This window comes from Canis aureus, chromosome 7, assembly GCF_053574225.1.
Source record: "Canis aureus isolate CA01 chromosome 7, VMU_Caureus_v.1.0, whole genome shotgun sequence".
In the NCBI taxonomy this organism is placed as follows: domain Eukaryota; kingdom Metazoa; phylum Chordata; class Mammalia; order Carnivora; family Canidae; genus Canis; species Canis aureus.
In genome coordinates, this window is record NC_135617.1 from 44,663,150 (window position 1) to 44,682,715 (window position 19,566).

The following is a 19,566-nucleotide window of genomic DNA, read 5'->3' on the forward strand; positions in this document are numbered from 1 at the left end:
AGACAAAAATTAGTGGATTAAATATCTTGGTTAATCAAGTGTCATTAAAAAGCAATTTGGTAGGGAACTAGGAACACCTGTGTCATGTTCCTAACACCCTTAAAAATCTCAGTATGGAAAAATAATGGTCAAGGAAAATTGCTTGAAAATGAGCGTACTTCATTACTTTGAGGCTATGACTTTACTCTCCCTGTCCAATACAAACTATTTGTTGATAGGTGGGTGTTAGGGAAGATTCTTTCAGCCCAAGATGAAGATAGTCTAAGAAAATATACAGGTTTGATGACTTACACCTTCTAGAAATCTCCTAAAGCATGAAAGTAATACAAATGTTAAAAATTAAAAGAACATGAAAAATGGATAGATTTTGCTTGATCCCAGACAGGAGCTTTTTCTTGTGGAGGTAAAGTAACCAGTTGCATGACCTTTAACACATTTTAAGAATTGTAATTTTAAAAGTATACATCTATTGATTTTAAAAACATTTAATAAACATCTAATAAACAAACATTAATTTGTGTATTTCATTAAAAACACAATTGGCATTCTCAGTCTCTTAAATATAATAGAGAATCTGGTAATAACTTTCTTAAGGAAGCAACATATAGCTATCCATAATTAAACACCATATCAAGAAGGAGCAGTCTATTAAAAGTTTATTCTTTATGAATACATACATTAAAGTTTGAGAAGAGCTTACACAGGTCATGTTCTCACACTAGAACGTACTTATATTAGAAATAAAAAAATGAAAATACTTTATAACATAGTTGTTTCACAGCTATGAGTTTTATAGAGTTGGTGACATATTTGCATTACCCATCTTTTGGATAAATGTGACTGCTATGTAAATCAATTTCTATAATTGGAGCTTGGATTTGCTTTTCCTTTACTCAGTTTTCTAATAACAAAATTATAAATAAGAAGAACAATCTTCAGGAAATATACAGTTTGGTAAATAAGTAGAGGTCAGAATAGTTAATCTGCATTTTAATAAGCCTAATTGAAACCATAGATACTCTTGAGAGAATTATATTATCCACATAAAAACAATCCCACGGGCATTTCTTAAAGTTTAGTTTATGCAGTGATTTCAATTAACTATGATCTGATTTGAGCTGGTAAGTGGTCAGTTTTTAAATTCACTTCTATTATTTCCCAGAAAATTATAAGAGGCATAGATGTTTTATGTTAGAGAGTTTTTCAGCATTTTAGCTATATTAGCAATTAATGAAGAATTAAAAAGTTTAGAAATTTCTGATTCCATGCTGAATTAGAATATACATTCAAACTTTAGCTTAAAATTGAACTTCCAAAATAGCAATTATCTAGAAAGAAATACATTTCATACATTTCCATTTCTCTGCCATGCCTTGTGGCAAGATGGAAAATAGGTAATTGCCATGATGCAGGCTTTTTTTTTTTAATTTTTATTTATTTATGATAGTCACACACACACACAGAGAGAGAGAGAGAGAGGCAGAGACACAGGCAGAGGGAGAGGCAGGCTCCATGCACCGGGAGCCCAGGATCGTGCCCTGGGCCAAAGGCAGGCGCCAAACCGCTGCGCCACCCAGGGATCCTGACTTTTTTTTTTTTTTTTGATATGTATCTTAAAAGAAGGAAACTACAAAAGTATAATTTTTGCAATACATATTATACTGTTAATTAAGTACAAGGGACCTTCTATTCCATGAGGATTTCTTATTTAATGCTAATTTTCCAAATCTTGCTGCTATTGAATTGTGTAGGAAATAAAAAAATTTCACCTTTAATATTAGTCCCAACTCAAACATGCCTCTTAAGTAAATACTATCTATCCATTGAGGAATCACAAATCTGCCCCTTGGCAGATGACACAATGTAAATACAAAGGAAATCAACTTAAAAGTAGAATTTATCATCTACCAAAGATGCAAGATCTTATAAAATTGACAAAAGTTCTGTTGGAGAATTGCTTCAATCGTACACTGTGCCCATGGGCATTAGACTAGAGAAGACTGGCGGTATCTGGCTGGAAGCCTATCTCCACCAGTGAGGGCAGCACCCAGGTCCTCAGCAGCCACCAAGCTGGCCCAGGCAGGCTTGACACCTCTGCTCTCCCTCTCCCCCCTCTCCTTTGCCTAGGGGCCCTGCTCACCCTTCTGGATCTGCTGTCTTCACCCTCACCTGTCTGCTTGGCAGCCCTAAGGCCATAGCTTTTGGCCAAACAGGAACAGGGCTAGGGGGATGGTACATAAAGCCACACAGCATGGCATGTTTTCCTAGAGCAAAAATTTAGGGAAAACTGTTATTTTTATATAAAAACAAACCTAAATATAAAAAAAAAGTGTTAAAAGTGAAGAAGAGAAAATAAGAAAATAAGAATGATTACAAAATAAAATAAGAATGATTACATGAAAGACCATTCAAGAGATAACAATTTATACATTAAAGATTAAGAGGGAGATTTGGGAAATCTGAGGAAGACTTAAAATAACTTCACTAAAATACCAGTAATGAAAAGAGAGGTAAAGGATGCAATAAGAAAATATGGCGTATGTTGAAGTTGGGGACATGTGAGAAACTATAAAACTTATAATTTGATATGTACTTTGTGAAACGTCAGAAAAATGTTAGAAATGTATATGTGTCAATGTTTTTAAGCCTTAAAAATCCAATCTTTTCCACAATTTAATGTGAAATTCTGATCTCCTTTTTAATTTTTTACACCTTATAACTCTGTGATAGCTTGTATCATATAAATATATAAATACAAACATACATGTATACCATAGGCTTATGTTTACATAGTTAGTAAAATAAAATACACTTGAAATATAGAAGTGTGGAATGTTAAAAACTTCAAACACACTGCCTCCAATATTACTCAGATAACTAATTTGTTCACAGGAAAAAAAATACAAAACTTTTATTCTTTAGGAGATAACCTGAATTTCTCTAGCGACATACATGTATCTTCATACATATACAAATAGCCACAAAGGATAGGACCTCTATTAAACGTGATCTTGGCATGAAGGTTAGGAGGAAAAATCTGGTTGTTGAAACAAGCTGTTCTTCCAGGCATGTCATGACAGGGTTCTAGAAACTGTGCTTTATAAAGAATAGGTTGAGAAAGTTGTCAAGTTTCCCATGGAAATGGGAAAATTTTGTGACAAAACCAAAAGTTTCTTTCAAATGCTTAGAAAATAAATTAGAAAGCTTGTGGATTTCTGCAGTTAAAAGAATGTCATCCAATGGTTGAAAGAATAAGAAAAAGATGTTTATCATTTCCATAATAATACTATGGCAAAATACTTGAGACTTTGTAAGTATTAAAAAATAATGATAGTCTATTAATTTACTTTTTGTAGCTACAACTGTTGAAATCAAGTAAGTTGCCTTATAGAGTCATGTGTTCTTTAATATTGGAAGAATCCAGCTATTTCTTGAATAGTTATTTAGGCAATTCTGGCAGTACAAATTGTAGACTTTTAACTAAAACTTTAAAAAGATTTCATCAGAAACTTCTTCCATACCTTGGTTTCTGAGTGAATCAGGATTTGGAATAACTCTTGCCATAGGAACAGTGTTTCCAGTGAAATCTTCTAAAATTGTGCCTGTTTAGTTTCAGGGGTACAATATAATGATTCAACAATTCTATACATTTCTCACTGTTCATCACGCTAAGTGTACTTTTAATTCTCTTTACATATTTCATTCATTTCTACCTACCCACCTCCTCTTTGGCAACCATCAATTTGTTCTCTGTATTTAAGAGTATTATTTTATTTTATTTTATTTTATTTTATTTTATTTTATTTTATTTATTTTATTTTATTTTATTTTTTGTTTATTCATTTATCTTATTTCTTAAATTCCACATATGAGTGATATTATATGCTATTTGTCTTTGACTGACTTATTATACTTAGCATGTTGCTCTAGGTCCATCCATGTTGCTGCAAATGGCAAGATCTCATTTTTTTTTTATGGCTGATAAATATTCTTCTGTGTGTGTGTGTGTGTGTGTGCGTGCGTGTGTGTACATACATACCACATTTTTTTTATCCATTCATCTTAAATGGGTACTTTGGTTGTTTCCATAGCTTGGCTATTATAAATAGTACTGTAATAAACATAGGGGTACATGTATCTTTTCAAATGAGTATTTTCATTTCCTTTGAGTAAATTCCCAGTAGTGGATTTTTTTTAATTTAGAATTAGGCCAGATAGAGGGTTCCAGTCACTGGTAGCCTAAAAATAGTATCTATCTTGTATTATGTTTTAGGTATTGATAAATGTAGGTAAATGACCTTGCAAGGTGCCTTGTACATAGATAGAAAAGTTAGCTATCATTAACTATATAATAGTAGTTTGCTAACTGGAATATAGCAAACTTTCTTAATAATAATTGAACATTTTACTTTGAGAAAATCATTCTGATTGTAAGAGAGTAATATAGACACTGTGATAGAAGTTATAGTAGAGGGATCCCTGGGTGGCGCAGCAGTTTGGCGCCTGCCTTTGGCTCAGGGCGTGATCCTGGAGACCCGGGATCGAATCCCATGTCGGGCTCCCGGTGCCTGGAGCCTGCTTCTCCCTCTGCCTATGTCTCTGCCTCTCTCTCTCTCTCTCTCTCTCTCTCTCTGTGACTATCATAAATAAATAAAAATTTAAAAAAAAAGAAGTTATAGTAGATTAAGCTAAATTTCATTGCCCAGGTTGGTTCTAGCTGTTTGCATATTATCTCTTAAAAGTAATTCCCAATGTAAGAGTGTACTTTCTTTTATGTTAAATGAAGATTTCTAAAAGCAGAATATAGAAGAAAAAAATTCTCATCAGTAGATCTCAGTGTAGTTTAAAGTGTATTGAATTCTTTCCTCCATTTTTTAAAATTTTTTTTTGGAGGAAGTTATTTAACATACAAAGTAAGTTGGGACTCCATCTGTGACATTTGTAGCAGATGCTTTTGCTGCTTTTATCCCATCCCATCTGTGCTGGGCAGTTACTAAACACATTTACTCACCTGAACAACCTCCACTTTTATGCCTTACACTTTTTTTTGGAAGCTGAGGGATCTTATTGAGTGCACACACCCATTAGCCACTCATAAATCAGTGTAGACTGTGAATATGTTTATGCCCTGGGGGCAACCCTTGACTAATGGGGTAACGAATCCATGGAAAATTTCTGTTTCTCAGTCATTCCAGAAAACTTCTGATGTGCCTTCTCCACAGATCTTCAGAATGTCCTTATTGAATGGATAGTTATATATTGCTAAATAACAAATTACTCCCAAAATCTAATGGCTTAGAACAGCAAGCATTTATTATCTCACAGTTTCTGTGATTCAGGAATCCTAGAAGTGGCTCTTCTGCCTGATTCTGGCTCAGTATCTCTCATTAGGTTGCAGTCAAGATGTTAGCTGGATTAGTCATATGAAGACTTGCATGGGCTGAAAAGGTCCTCTTCCAAGTTCTTTCATGTGTGTTGACCAAAGAATTTAGTCTTTTTTCACATGGCCTTCTTCATCATGTTACTTGAGTATCTTCATAACATAGCAACCAGCTTGCCTGAGAGAACCAAAGAGAGAAGAGTGAGAAAGGCACACTTTGACCATATTGTTACACATTAGCAATGACTTATGAAGTACAGTCCATACTAAATGAGAGAATCAGGCTCTATGTCTTGAAAAAATATGAATAACTTTAAAACCACTAGAGTGGGATTGTGTACCATTTCACACTCTGGTGAAGAGTGAACTAGTGCCTTTCCTCCCCTGTCTTAGTTTCCCCACTCCTTCATTTTTGCTTATCTGTATCACCTGCCAAATAAGAAACTGGCGTTTAAGTCCTTGTCTCAGTTTGTACATATGGAACATTCTAAGTACTCTGAACAACTTAGTACTCTGAAACTTAAATACCCTCAAGATTAAAATTTAAAGCAATGTTGTATTGAAAACTGATATAAAATAATGTCATCTATAAAAAGACATTCATTTTGGGGCACTGGTGGCTCAGTCAGTTAAGCCCGAAACTCTTGGTTTCACTGCAGGTTGTGATCTCAGGGTCCTGAGGCCACTTCCCAAGTCTGGCCCCGCTTAGTGGAGAGTCTGCTTGAGATTCTCTTCCTCAGACCCTCCCCACTCATGTGTTCTCTCATTCTCTCTCTCTTTCTCAAATCTTTTTAAAAAAGAAATTCATTTTGAATTTTCTGTAGTCACAATCACTGAAAATTATAGTTATCAGTTCCTTTTATCTAAATTATTTTACTTCATATATAATTTCAATAGCTATTTAGACAATATTCTGATTTGTAAAGTGGTCTCAAGAAACTTATATTTATGTTATAATAATTGCCTTCTAGGAATATTCTCTTAATTTGTATCCATAATTAATAGTAATGATAATAGAATTAAAAGTAAAATGTTAAAAATGGCCATTAAGACTCATACTTTAGGCAATACTAATAAAAGTACTTATTTTATATATTAATTAGGATTATACTTTGTGCAATTTACTTAAGGCTATAATAAAATTAAATTCCACATTTGAGAATACATATAATAATTTCGATTTCAATCTATCACCATTTCTGAAACAAATCAATCACATGAATTTAAAATACCTGTGATTTTAAATATTTAGGAGATATAATGTGCTCAAATGAATAGTACAGAAAATAGGTAAGTAACATAGCTGATTATCTTTTGTTTTTTTTTAATTTATTTTTTATTGCTGTTCAATTTACTAACATGCAGAATAACCTCCAGTGCCCGTCACCCATTCACCCCCACCCCCCGCCCTCCCCCCCTTCCACCACCCCTAGTTCGTTTCCCAGAATTAGCAGTCTTTACGTTCTGTCTCCCTTTCTGATATTTCCCACACATTTCTTCTCCCTTCCCTTATATTCCCTTTCACTATTATTTATATTCCCCAAATGAAAGAGAACATATAATGTTTGTCCTTCTCCGACTGACTTACTTCACTCAGCATAATACCCTCCAGTTCCATCCACATTGAAGCAAATGGTGGGTATTTGTCATTTCTAATGGCTGAGTAATATTCCATTGTATACATAAACCACATCTTCTTTATCCATTCATCTTTCGTTGGACACTGAGGCTCCTTCCACAGTTTGGCTATCGTGGCCATTGCTGCTATAAACATCGGGGTGCAGGTGTCCCGGCGTTTGCAATGAAACGCCGGGACACCTGCTGATTATCTTTTGAACAAATAAGGCCATTGTGGTCAGGTTATTGATTTTGCCTACTCACTAGGCTATCTCTAACTTACAGCCTGGTGTTCCTGTGGGGTTTCCCAGGAATCTGGTAGTTTACAATATCAAAATATCTATAAAAGGAAAAAGAGAGAAAAAAGTCAATGTCTGAATCCATAGTCATTTGCATGAATATATTAATCAAAATATTTGGATTCCATTATCTATATCAGTTATATGACCATTTTAGTTCCAGTTTGATTATCTAGTATATCATCCACGACAAAGAAGACATCAGAGTACATGATGAGAGAGAGTAAGGTAATTTTATTTTGTTTTGTTTTGTCTATGGCTATTCTCTAGAAATATAGCTATGTGCATGAAAATAAGCCAAAAATTCCAAAACGTGTGAATTTTTGACTAAGGTATAAGCAAACAAGGAAAATTAAACAAAAGTTATGTTCAGAGTATGTGGATCTCTAAAAACTAACCTATAAAGTTATAAAGTGTCTAATGTGCAGAGGAATAAATACCTCATATTTTGCCATACTCTAAAGCAAATGGACATATAAAGTTATCATAGATTATTTTTTTAAAAAGGTAGATGACAGAAAAGAACTGTGAGGATTCTAAAATTCTATGAAGTAACTTATTTGCATATTTGATACTTTTTAGCTATTCTAACTTGAGAATTATTGGCTTCAGCAAAGTTTCTAATAATGAATAAACACTTCAACTTCTGAGCACTTAAAGTTGATAATTTTAATGTGATGCTTTGCAATTGAAAAAAATCTGTAATGTGGTTGCTTTCTTAACAATTATTAAACTACATCCTACTAAGTTATACTACCAAAGTCTGGGAAATGGAATTTAGAGATTGCAATCATTCTACTTTCTAATTTGGAAAGTAAATATTTTAAAGCAAAATAAGAATTTAAAAATGTGTATAAGTTGAAATAAGTCTCATTAAAATTTAGTTGTAACACATCTCAACCAAAAAAGGAAAAGGAAAATCTGATTGTGTGAGAGGGAAATTCAGTTTTTAAATACTACTTTTTCTCTCTCACCCCATTGGATGATACCAGGCATTATTTTATTTAATATGTTTGCAGACTTTCCTTGTCATGTGTTTCATAGTTTGACTTGATAAATTCCCCCAAATGGTTATTTTGGCATGGTAGAATCCATTGAGCTCTGCACAAACAAGAACAATAAGAGACATGGATTATGCTTTATTATTTTTAAGAAAGAGGAACAGGAAGATAATGGAATAGAAGTACCACAATGTTGATCTTATTAAATGCAAGGAGAAAAAAATAGCCATATCAAAAGAACAGTATCTGCAACAACAGTGGGGAGCTACAGGAGGATTTGCCAGAAGAGCTTGTAGAGGAGGTAGGACCAGCAGAGTGGTTATAGAAAAATGTCCAGGCAAGGTTGCTAAATAGCTACAAACCATACTTAATAATTCTATTTGTGACTTGTCTCTGACAGGTGATGAAACAGTATTTTCCAATTTGTTTTTTTTTAATTTTTTTTATTTATTTATGATAGTCTCAGAGAAATAGAGAGAGAGAGAGAGGCAGAGACACAGGCAGAGGGAGAAGCAGGCTCCATGCACCGGGAGCCGGACGTGGGATTCGATCCCGGGCCTCCAGGATCGCGCCCCGGGCCAAAGGCAGGCGCCAAACCGCTGCGCCACCCAGGGATCCCAGTATTTTCCAATTTGAATGATCATTGAAGATAGCTCCTACCACTTACGAATAGAAGTTCAAACTAACTTTTTTTATACCAAGTAATCAATGGAAGCATGACATTGGCTCTCTCTGAAGGTTTCTTTTTAATTCCTATAAATTTGCTTTCAATGTTTTATTTTTAAATTTCTGTGCTTCATAATCAATTTGTATTTTATGTCCTCTCCTCCAGTATTGTAGATCAATCTTATGTTAAATGCCCAATGTGACATTTTCATGATTTAGTAGTTTCTACTAGTTTTTTAAAAAGATTTTTAAAGCAGTTTTAGGTTCACAATAAAATTTAGAGGAAGATACAGAGATTTTCCATATTTCCCATTCACCTCCTGCCCCCACACTAGCATAGCTTCCTTCATTATTAGCATAATTCACCAGAATAATGTATTTGTTATTGGAGATGAACCTACATTGATACATCATAATCACTCAAAGACTATAGTGTACCTTAGGGCTCACTCTCAGTGTTGTATATTCTATGGTTTGGACAAATGTATAATGATATATATCCATTAAGATGTCATATGGATATTTGCACTGCCCTAAAAATCCTCCATACTCTCCCTATTCATCCCTCCTCTCCCTCTTCACTGCTGGTAACCACTGATCTGTTAATTCTACCATAGTTTTGCCTTTTCTAGTATGCTATAGTTGAAATCATACAATATGTAGCATTTTTAGATTAGCATCTTTCACTCAGTACTATGCATTTATATTCCCTCCATGTCTTTTTATAGCTTGATAGCTCTTTTATTCAGTAATGAATAATATTCCATTGCTGTAAATAGGCCTTTAATAAAGTGATGATGAAGTGTGGGAGGTGAGGAGGCATTCTATAGTCCTATGATTAGGTTTCAGTCTTTTTCTCAGCCTGTCTCTGGACGGTGTACTTCACAAGTGTTTCTTAGACCCAAACGTGGGACAGGATGACTAGAGTGGGTTGGAATTGGTATTTCCTTTCTTCCACCTGGAAAGCTAGAATTAATTAGAGTTGGGTATTTCTCTTCCCTAGGTCAGTTAGGTTCTAATAATACCTCAGCAAGTTAGGCTCTAGTTAGCTAGTGTTCCTGTTCCTGAGGGCAGCTCTTGTTAAGAACAGAGTGCTCTGGTGTATTTCAGAATGGTTCCTCCACTCCCACCCGCCCCCAGCAGAAGCAGGAGGAGATTTTTCTCTGATATTTACTGTGGAAACCTGGTTAAGCTGCTGGAGGTAAATCTTAAAATATTGTGATACCCCATAAGACTCAGTCTCGGCACAATTTTTAACTCTCAGAATTGTTCCACACCAAGCCTCCAACAATGCATCATCAATTACAGTTCAGGTTTTACCCCAGCTGTAGTGCCCCATGTCTATTTCCTTGTGTGAGTCTCTATGCCAGTAAGCCAGGACTCCCTGTATTTCCCTGTCTCTTCACTCATGGAGTCAATGGTTTGCCCCATGCACTCCCCCTCTGTGGACTGAATTTTTCAGTCCATCCAGCTTTTTACTTTTGAGTACAGAAGTGTCTTATTAGTTCCTTAATACATGTTTTTGTATAAACAAATTAGGTACATTATTTCAATCAATCAGAAATTCTATTAAAATGCTTATGAGTAGACATATATGATATTAAATTGCCTGCAATAGCAATAGCAATAGCTCAATTATTCCAAATATTAAACATTATTGCTAGTCATAGTATAAGTATTTCTGTAGAGTATAGGGCTAAAAATTGTTACACATTTCTATATTTTAAAGATCTATAGAATCTTTTCATCATTCAAATAGGTGCATAAATATCACATAACCTTGCAAGAACAAAGAATAAAAGCTTAACATTAAACTTTTAAAATTAATGGGATCCCTGGGTGGCGCAGCGGGTTGGCGCCTGCCTTTGGCCCAGGGCGCGATCCTGGAGACCCGGGATCGAATCCCACATCGGGCTCTCGGTGCATGGAGCCTGCTTCTCCCTCTGCCTGTGTCTCTGCCCCTCTCTATCTCTCTCTCTGTGACTATCATAAATAAATTAAAAAATTAAAAAAAAAATAAAAAATAAATAAAAAATAAAAAGGAAAAAAAAATAAAAAAAATAAACTTTTAAAATTAAAATCATAAGCTCTTTTCAGAGAACAAGAAGATAACTATATTCAAGCCTGAAGTCAACTAGTAGGGTTCATTTCAGAAGAGCAAGGCTGGTTCAACATTCATAAATCATTCTATGTAATTAATCATATTCACAAATAATTTTTAAAAACATATAGTCATATCAGTCATATTACCATATCATTTATCATTTGACCATATGATCATATTAACAGATGAATAAGAAAAAACAAAATTATATTAATAGATGCACAAAAATCCTTTGAAAAAAGCCAAAGCTTATACATGATGAAGGCTGCCAAAAAAAGCCTAAGAATTAGTGGGAACTTCCTTAACCTAATAAACGATTTACAGATTGGACAAGAAGAAATTGAATTGTCTTTATTCACAGATTTCATAATTTTATTTTTAGAGAACTCCAAGGAATCTATTAATTTTTTTCAGTAAACATTGGAATATTGGAAAGAAAGAAATTTAAAAAATGAATACTATTTACAAAACAACTATTCAAAAATAAAACACTGAGTTAAAAAGCTAACAAAATACCTGTAATATCAATACCAAAATAATATATGTAAAAAACTGCAAAACACTGATGAAAAAAATTAAACATGATCTAATTAAATTGAGAGATCTTTCTCATTCAAAAACTAAATGTAGAAATAGTTGTTATTCAGGGACGCCTGGGTGGCTCAGTGGTTAAGCGCCTGCCTTCAGCTGAGGGAGTGATCCTGAAGTCCTGGGATTGAGCCCCACATTGGGCTCCCTGCATGGAGACTGCTTCTCACTCTGCCTGTGTCTCTGCCTCTCTCTCTGTGTTTCACGTGAATAAATAAATAAAATCTTAAAAAAAGAAATAGTTCTTAATCATTAATTAAAACATTCAATATTTTTAAGATATCATTTCTTTCCAACCTTTTTCTGCCCAATTTGATCTATAGATTCAAAGCAATACCACTCAAAATCCCAGCAAAGTTTATTATATAATGAAGTTTGTAATATACATTTCAAATTATGTTGTAGATACTTGCCCCTTAAGGATATAGAGCATAACTCTTCAATCCTTAAGTGTGGGATGTGTATACCCACTTGCTTTAAAGGGTATACTTGATGTGACTTGATGAAAATGAATTTTTGCTATGATCTTTATCCCCAAAATCCATATCACCAGTATAACCACAAGAACACCATCAAACAAGCCCAAGTTGAAAGACAATGTACAATAGATTTAACCAATATTCCTCAAAATTCTAGAGATTTTCAAAAGTCTGAGAAGACTAAGTCCAGAAGACTAAGGAGATATGGCAATTAAATCACAGTCCAGAAGACTAAGGAGATATGGCAATTAAATGTAATGTGGTATCCTGGATAAGATCCTGAAGTAGAAAAAAAAAGACATTAGGTAAAATTTAAGGAAATTTCCATAATACATGCACTTTAAGTAATAATAATATACCAACATTATATCATTAATTATGACAAATGTATCATATTAATGTAAGATGTAAACAATAAAGGAAGCTGGTTACGGAGTATATGAAAACTCTTAACTACATCTACAACTTTTCTATAAACTTTCTATAAATCTAAAGTTATTCTAAGAAAAAGTATTAAACAAATTTTAAAGCTATCTCCTTAAAAAAAAGCTATAAGGCATATAGTTTTTTTTTTTTTAAAGATTTTATTTCTTTATTTGAGAGAATGAGCTAGAGAGTGTGCATGAGCAGGGGGAAGGGCAGAGGGAGAAGCAGATTCCCTGTTGACCAGAGAGTCTGGTACAGGGCTCAATCTCAGAACTCCAGGATTATGATTTATGCAGAAGACAGAGAGTTAACTGGTTTACCAACTGGGCCACCCACATGCCCCAGGCATTTAGTTTTTTTTTTTTTTCTTTACACTGGAAATTAAGAACATTATTAGTATTGCGGTGGATTAAAATGTGGACAAATAGGCATTTCTTACAATGATAGCAACTGTCAAACTTGGAAAAAAAAAAGAAAGTACCTAAATTGATAGAGCATTTTTGAAGAATAATTTATAATATTAAAGGAAAGGCAATGAAAACTTCAGTGATGAACAAAATGAGCTCTAAGTTTATTTCTTTTCCATAGGGTCACACCACCAATGGGGAATTTCCTCTAAAAGGGATTAAATTTCTAGTTGCTACAAAGAGAAGAAGGTTTATGGTCTCAGTAGTAATTCATTATTGAGAATTTTACCTCATAGTGAAAAATGAGTTCATAAATCCATACATCATTAAATCAGGTATTGTTCGTTGATCAGGAGTCTTCAATTAGTTCCAGCAAGGATCTAGCATAGTAGGATTGCTGGAATATGTTTGATTCTTTAACACGGTTATTTTTTTAGCTTTGGCTGGGTAAGGCTAGGCGCTGGGAATAAAAAAAGAGCCAAATTTGGCCAATGGACATAGGTTGTGTACAAAGCAGTAACATTTTCTGGTTTTAAATTCCACCTATATTATTTACTAGTGCTATGACCTTAAAAAAAGTTACTTGCAAATAACTTTTCAGTAAATATTAGCCATTATAAAAATTGTGGTCCATAATTATAGAATGCTTATCCCCATTTATTAATCTATCCTTTTTCCCAGTATCACCCCAGACTTGCCTTCACACATTACTTGTCAGACATTTAGAACTTCCTTTAATTTCTGGATTTAGCTATACTCTTCTTACTTTCACCATTGCATATACTCTTCCTAATGCTAGGAATGCCACCATCCATATGTTTTATTTTATACTTTATTTTTTATATTAGTTATTAGTTATAATATTAGTTACATTATTCAATTTGCTACTTGTCTGTTTTCCCAACTAGGCTGGTTGTTTTTTGAAGGCAGACAGAAAATTTTGCTTTTCTTTATATGCCTTCCCAATCAGAAAAGATCTGTCATGTTGTAGACACTCAGTAAATATGTAAATCCCTCTCCTGAACATTGTACTTTAATCATTGTTTGTAGATCCTCCATCACTTCTTAGACCATGGTCTAACAACTGACATCTAAGTGGTTTGTATAAAATTAGTCCTAAAAGAACATCTGGAGAGAAAACACATCAGATGCACTCATAGTCATTCTCTGTATTAGTTTCCTAGGGATGGCATGACAAATTACTGCAAACTTGGTGGCTTATAACAACAGAAATTAATTTGGTCACACTTGTGGAGAACAGAAATCTAAAATCAAAGTGTCAGCAAGGCCACATTCTCTCTATAGGTGCTAGAGAAAAATCCTACGTTTTCTCTTTTAGCTTCTGGAAGCTCTAGGTATTCCTTGACTTGGGGCTACATGACACCAGCCTCCACCTCCTTCTTTACATGCCCTTCCCCATTGTGTTTCCACTTTTATAAGGAGATTTGCCTTTGAATTTAGGGTCCAACCAGTTAATGGAAGGTGACCTCTTCTCAAGATCCTTAACTTAGTTACAATGTAAAGAACTTTTTTTTTTTTTTTCCAAATAAGGTCACATTCACAGTTATCAACCATTAGGACTTGGACATAGTGTTTTGGGACCACAGTTCAATATCATTTCAAGGCAAAGTCCAGCTGCGTGTTGCTGCATCTCAGAAAACACATTAGAATGAGAGAATTCCAAGGTGAAAGGTAATATTACTATCAAGCCAAAAATAAGCAGAACCAATATTTTAAATGTTATGCTGCCTTCTATGTTGGTTCCAATTATATGCTAAAATTAAAATTATTTTATAAATTTAATTCTGCTCAAGTTTTAGGGTAAGAGGGTTCACTAAGGAATCATCTTATAATTAAATATTTGTGTGAATAAGTAAGATGTGATATATGTGTTGTGCATGCATGCCCCCCCCCCTTTTTTTTTGGCTTCAAACAACAGAAATTTATTGTCATTTCCAGAGCCTAGAAGTCCAAACAAGGTGTCAGCAGAACCATGTTCCCTCTGCAGGTTCTAGGGAGGAGGTTTTCTTATCTCTTCTTGGCTTCTGGTGGTTGCCAGCAGTCCTTGGTACTCCTTGGCCCGCAGCTACATCACTCCAATTTCCAACTTGCCTTCACATAGCCGTCTTCCCTGAATTATTACTTTCAAGTTATCTACTCCTTCATCAAGGCCCAACTCCTTCCTGCTTATTTCTGCTTCTTTAGCCTCTTCCTGAGCCCTCCTTTTCCTTGCATTCATCTTTTGTTTTGATTCTTTGACAAAGGCATTATAGGAGGGGTACTCGCCAGCATCAATGGCTTCCTGAATAATATTCCTTATCCTGGGTTCTTCTGTGTACTGCACGCACAGCACAGACTCCATGATCTGATCCATGTCACCCTTGAAATCCAAATAGGCCTGTTTAATATCTGCCAGCTCTTCTTCAGAGCCTTTGTAGGTCTTTTCAAAAGCCTGAATGTCTTCTAGAGATATCTTTTTAAAAAGTAACCTCCAATAGGCCTCCCAGTCCCTCAACCATAAAAAAGAATGAAATTTTGCAATTTGCAACGGGGGATGGAACTAGAGAGTATTATGCTAAGTGAAATGCTTAATATTTATTTATTTATTTATTTATTTATTTATTTATAGAATACACAGAGAGGAGAGAGAGAGAGAGGCAGAGTCACAGGAAGAGGGAGAAGCAGGCTCCATGCAGGGAGCCCGACGTGGGACTTGATCCCGGGTCTCCAGGATCACAACTGGGCCGAAGGCGGTGCTAAACTGCTGAGCCACCAAGGCTGCCCACGAAATGCTTAGTATTATGTTAAGTGATAGAAGGCAGTCAGAGAAAGACAAATACCATATGATTTCATTCATATGTGGAATTTAGGAAACAATCATAGAGGGAAAAAAAGCAAATCAAGAAATAACCTCTTAACTAGAGTAAACAAATTGATGGTTAGCAGAGGGAAGGTGGGTGGGGGATGATTTAAATAGGTGATGGGGATTAAAGAATGCACTTGTGATGAGTCTGGTTGGTGTATGGAAGTGTTGCATCACTATATTGCACACTTGAAATTAATGTTAAACTATATTTTGACTAAGTGGAATTTCAATAAAAAATAAATATTTGTGAAATATGTTATAAAATTATCAAGGTTTTCACTATTATAAAAGTTTATTAACTATCTTATAATCAATTTTAGTCAATATTCTTTATAATATTGGCATAGATAATAGATACTTTAAAAATATATATTATCAAGCTACATATATTTGAAATAAAATGGAAAGAATTAAATCTAGAATGACTGAGCTCAATGATACCTGAGCATTTTTTTGTTCTCCTTCCTTGTTTCTGGTTGCTTTTTGTTAATGGGCCTTAATTTCATTGAAGATACTGGTGAATATCAACTAAATTAGCTCTCATAAATCAACCTTAATGAAAAACTACTTCATGTGCTTAATTTTATTCAAATATGACAAATATTAACTCCATAATATAGGATCATGCATATTACATGTATATATTTATATATTTTTTACTTTTCTTTCTTAGATGTGTTCCTGGATTTTCTGGACAATTTTGTAAAATTTATATAAATGAATGTTCTTCATCACTATGTCTAAAAGGTGCAAAGTGTGAAGATCACATCAATGGATATATTTGCAAATGTCAACAAGGTAATTATTGAAAAAATTATAATCATGCATACTTTATATATTTACAAAATATGTGTTTATGTATGCATGTGTATCTAATATGAACTTGACAATGTGCTTCACCAATAATGTTGTTGGTTATCAGCTAAGATTTAAGCAATGAGCACACTTAAAAATATGAAATTCATGTTCTGTTCTTTTGAAATGGATGTTCTGTGAGACTAATAAGAAATCAGTCTATTAGCAAGAAATCCTGCTGCTTAGAGTATAACTCACTATAGCCATTTTCTACATCTATGTAAACTTCATAATTATGATCTTTATGTCAGTTGTGCCAGGCACACAGCAAGTCCTTTGTAAATGTTAGCTCTTATTAATATTAACATTATTATTACCTCTAACAATGGTCACTACAGAGATGGACAAGATGAATACAATGATTTTATTCAGGGAAATTTTTTTCATTAATAATTGATGCTTTGGCCATTTCAGCCTTTGGCCATATTCTTTTTAAGTATACATCAATATAAACAACTTGTGTCCATGCATCTTTTTTCCCTCTCTTTCTTCTAGTTTTCTAACTTTGCAGATTTTTTACTTTGTTGCTTTCTTCCTGTGTCTTCTGTCACTCATCCTATCTTGAACAGTCAGGTACATCATAGTGAATGCCTGAATTTCCTTGAGAAGTAATAATCTTGCAGGAATATATGTGGGATATTTTTGGCTACCAAAAAAGAATTCTCTCTATTTACAGACTCCATTGAAGACTTGAGACTGGTTGTGGAAACCCTGGGATTCTGAGTCTCTGGTTATTTGGATCCCCTGAGGGAATAACAGCCAGGCAGCCTTGTGGGTATTAGGGCTTCTGTATATGTGAAGTTAACAAACTAGCGAATACTTATCAACTGAGTATCATTGATGTGTTGTTGACATGTTCAACATTCACTCAGTGTTCTCCTCTGTTTTGGAATACCCCATACTGATACTAGGCTTTTTTTTTTTTTTTTTGGTCAGATAGAGCATCTGAAAACATTTCTACCTGAATGTTGAAATAGCCACCTCTACATAAAACTATAACTCTTACAGATAAAATAAGTAGAATAAACATTGCAATTCTCTGATATAAGAATGAATGACTCTAAAAGTTTTGCCTCTTTAGGGGCACCTGGGTGGCTCAGTCAGGTAAGCATCTGCCTTCAGCTCAGGTCATGAACCCAGAGTCCTGGGATCGAGCCCTGCGTCAGGCTCCCTGCTCCTCAGTGAGCCTGCTGGTCCCTCTTGCTCTGTCCCTCTCCTCCACCCTACCCCGCTTGTGTTCTCATTCAAATAACTACATAAAGTCTTTAAAAAAAGTTTTTCTTCTTTTAAGCAAAAATGCCTTTATTGAAGTCTGAACATTTAAAATGCTTATTGTCACTACCATATGCAGTGAACATAACCTTATGATGACAGTTGAGAAATAATCTCCCATAGCACATCAGGGGCAAAGCTGAGATTCAGAGCCAGGAAGTCTGGCCTGGTGTTACATCCTCATTTCTTATGTTCTCCAAAGAAGGGCCTTCACTGAATAGCAACTTCCCATAAAGTTTCAGTTATGCTAGTTAAGTAAGTTCTCTAGAACTATTGTATAACATTGTGCCTATTTAATAGTACTATATTATACACATAAGATTTTTCTAAAAGGACAGATATCATTTTAAATGTTCTAACTAGAATAAAAAATAAATAAAATAAACAACCATTTTTTAAAAAAGGAGCTTCACCGGTAAGATCCATCAGTGTTTTGCAGCTTAGATGTTAGCAATTCTAACATCTATGAGACTTTTTCAGGAAGGTTACTCACCCACATTTGTCTCATTAACTCGTGAAAAGCTTGATAAGCAAAAACTGATAACTGAGAACTTACCACTTTTCTGTATAGTTCATATCAACTTGCATTTTCCCAAATGTCATAGAAAGACACAAAGTCTAATTCCTTTGGTTTATACTGGTCCACTCCTCTCTTATCCATGGAGGAAAACAGCCTTAAATAATGTTGATAATTCTTAAGCTCTGGTCTAAAACATGCCATCATCCTTACCTTTCATGGTACCTAATAGAAACCTACCTTCACCAAGTATTTACCTCTGTCTTTAAATTAGTTATGTACTATAAACTTTTCCCATATTCTATTTTCATCAGTTGGAAATCTTAGATTCACATCGTGTTGCCAATATCAGAATTGTTATGTCTTCATGTAACAACTCTTCTTCTATGGTCAAAATCTTAGGTGGCTCTTACTCTGTACCTGAAAATTTGTAATTTATCCCTTTATCTCCTTCTCCTCTACTTGTTAGTCCAAAGAGAGATATAAGACACTTGCAATATTCTGGACAGAACACAGTGTGAAAAATTAAATGCCAGTTTCCTCACTAGCTATATCTGTAAAACACAACTGAGATTTAAATTTGATATGAGTAGGCTAGAAGACACTGTAAATATTATTTAGTTTTGTGCCACAAAATCCATCAGAGAGGTTGTATTCTAATGGATTCTCATAGAGCTTTCAGCACATATTGGAAAGTGCAATCTTTTTATGATACTGGCCAATGTTGTATAATCACAGACAGGGCCATAGTTAGCACAAGCCCCTCCCGTCTCTCTAAGCAGACAAATTAGATTGTTGTACTCTTTCCTCCAAGCTAATTAGGTACTATTCTTGACAAGGTTGATCTCAGAACTCACTCATCCTCTCTACATGAGATCCTTGTACAAAGGTTGCAACCTGAGCAGCATTCAGGAAAGAATGAGCTCATCCTCTGCCTATGTAGTGAATTCAAGTGGGTAAGGAACTCATTTCCATGGAAGTATTAATACAAGCATCCAGGTTATTTTATGAAGTAAGACACTGTTCCTTTTGTTTTACCTCAATAATCACATTTATAGTGTAATATAAAAAATGTTTAACACTCAGTAA

General features: G+C 34.4%; 1 protein-coding gene across 1 annotated transcript in view; it reads left to right on the forward strand.

The window, feature by feature from the left end:
- Positions 1–19,566, forward strand: part of EYS (EGF-like photoreceptor maintenance factor) — a 1,514,868-nt gene that overhangs the window by 742,294 nt on the left and 753,008 nt on the right. Inside the window, exon 20 of the mRNA XM_077903501.1 lies at positions 16,507–16,631. Coding sequence (XP_077759627.1) covers positions 16,507–16,631 — 125 coding nt within the window. The remainder of the gene's footprint in view (positions 1–16,506; positions 16,632–19,566) is intronic.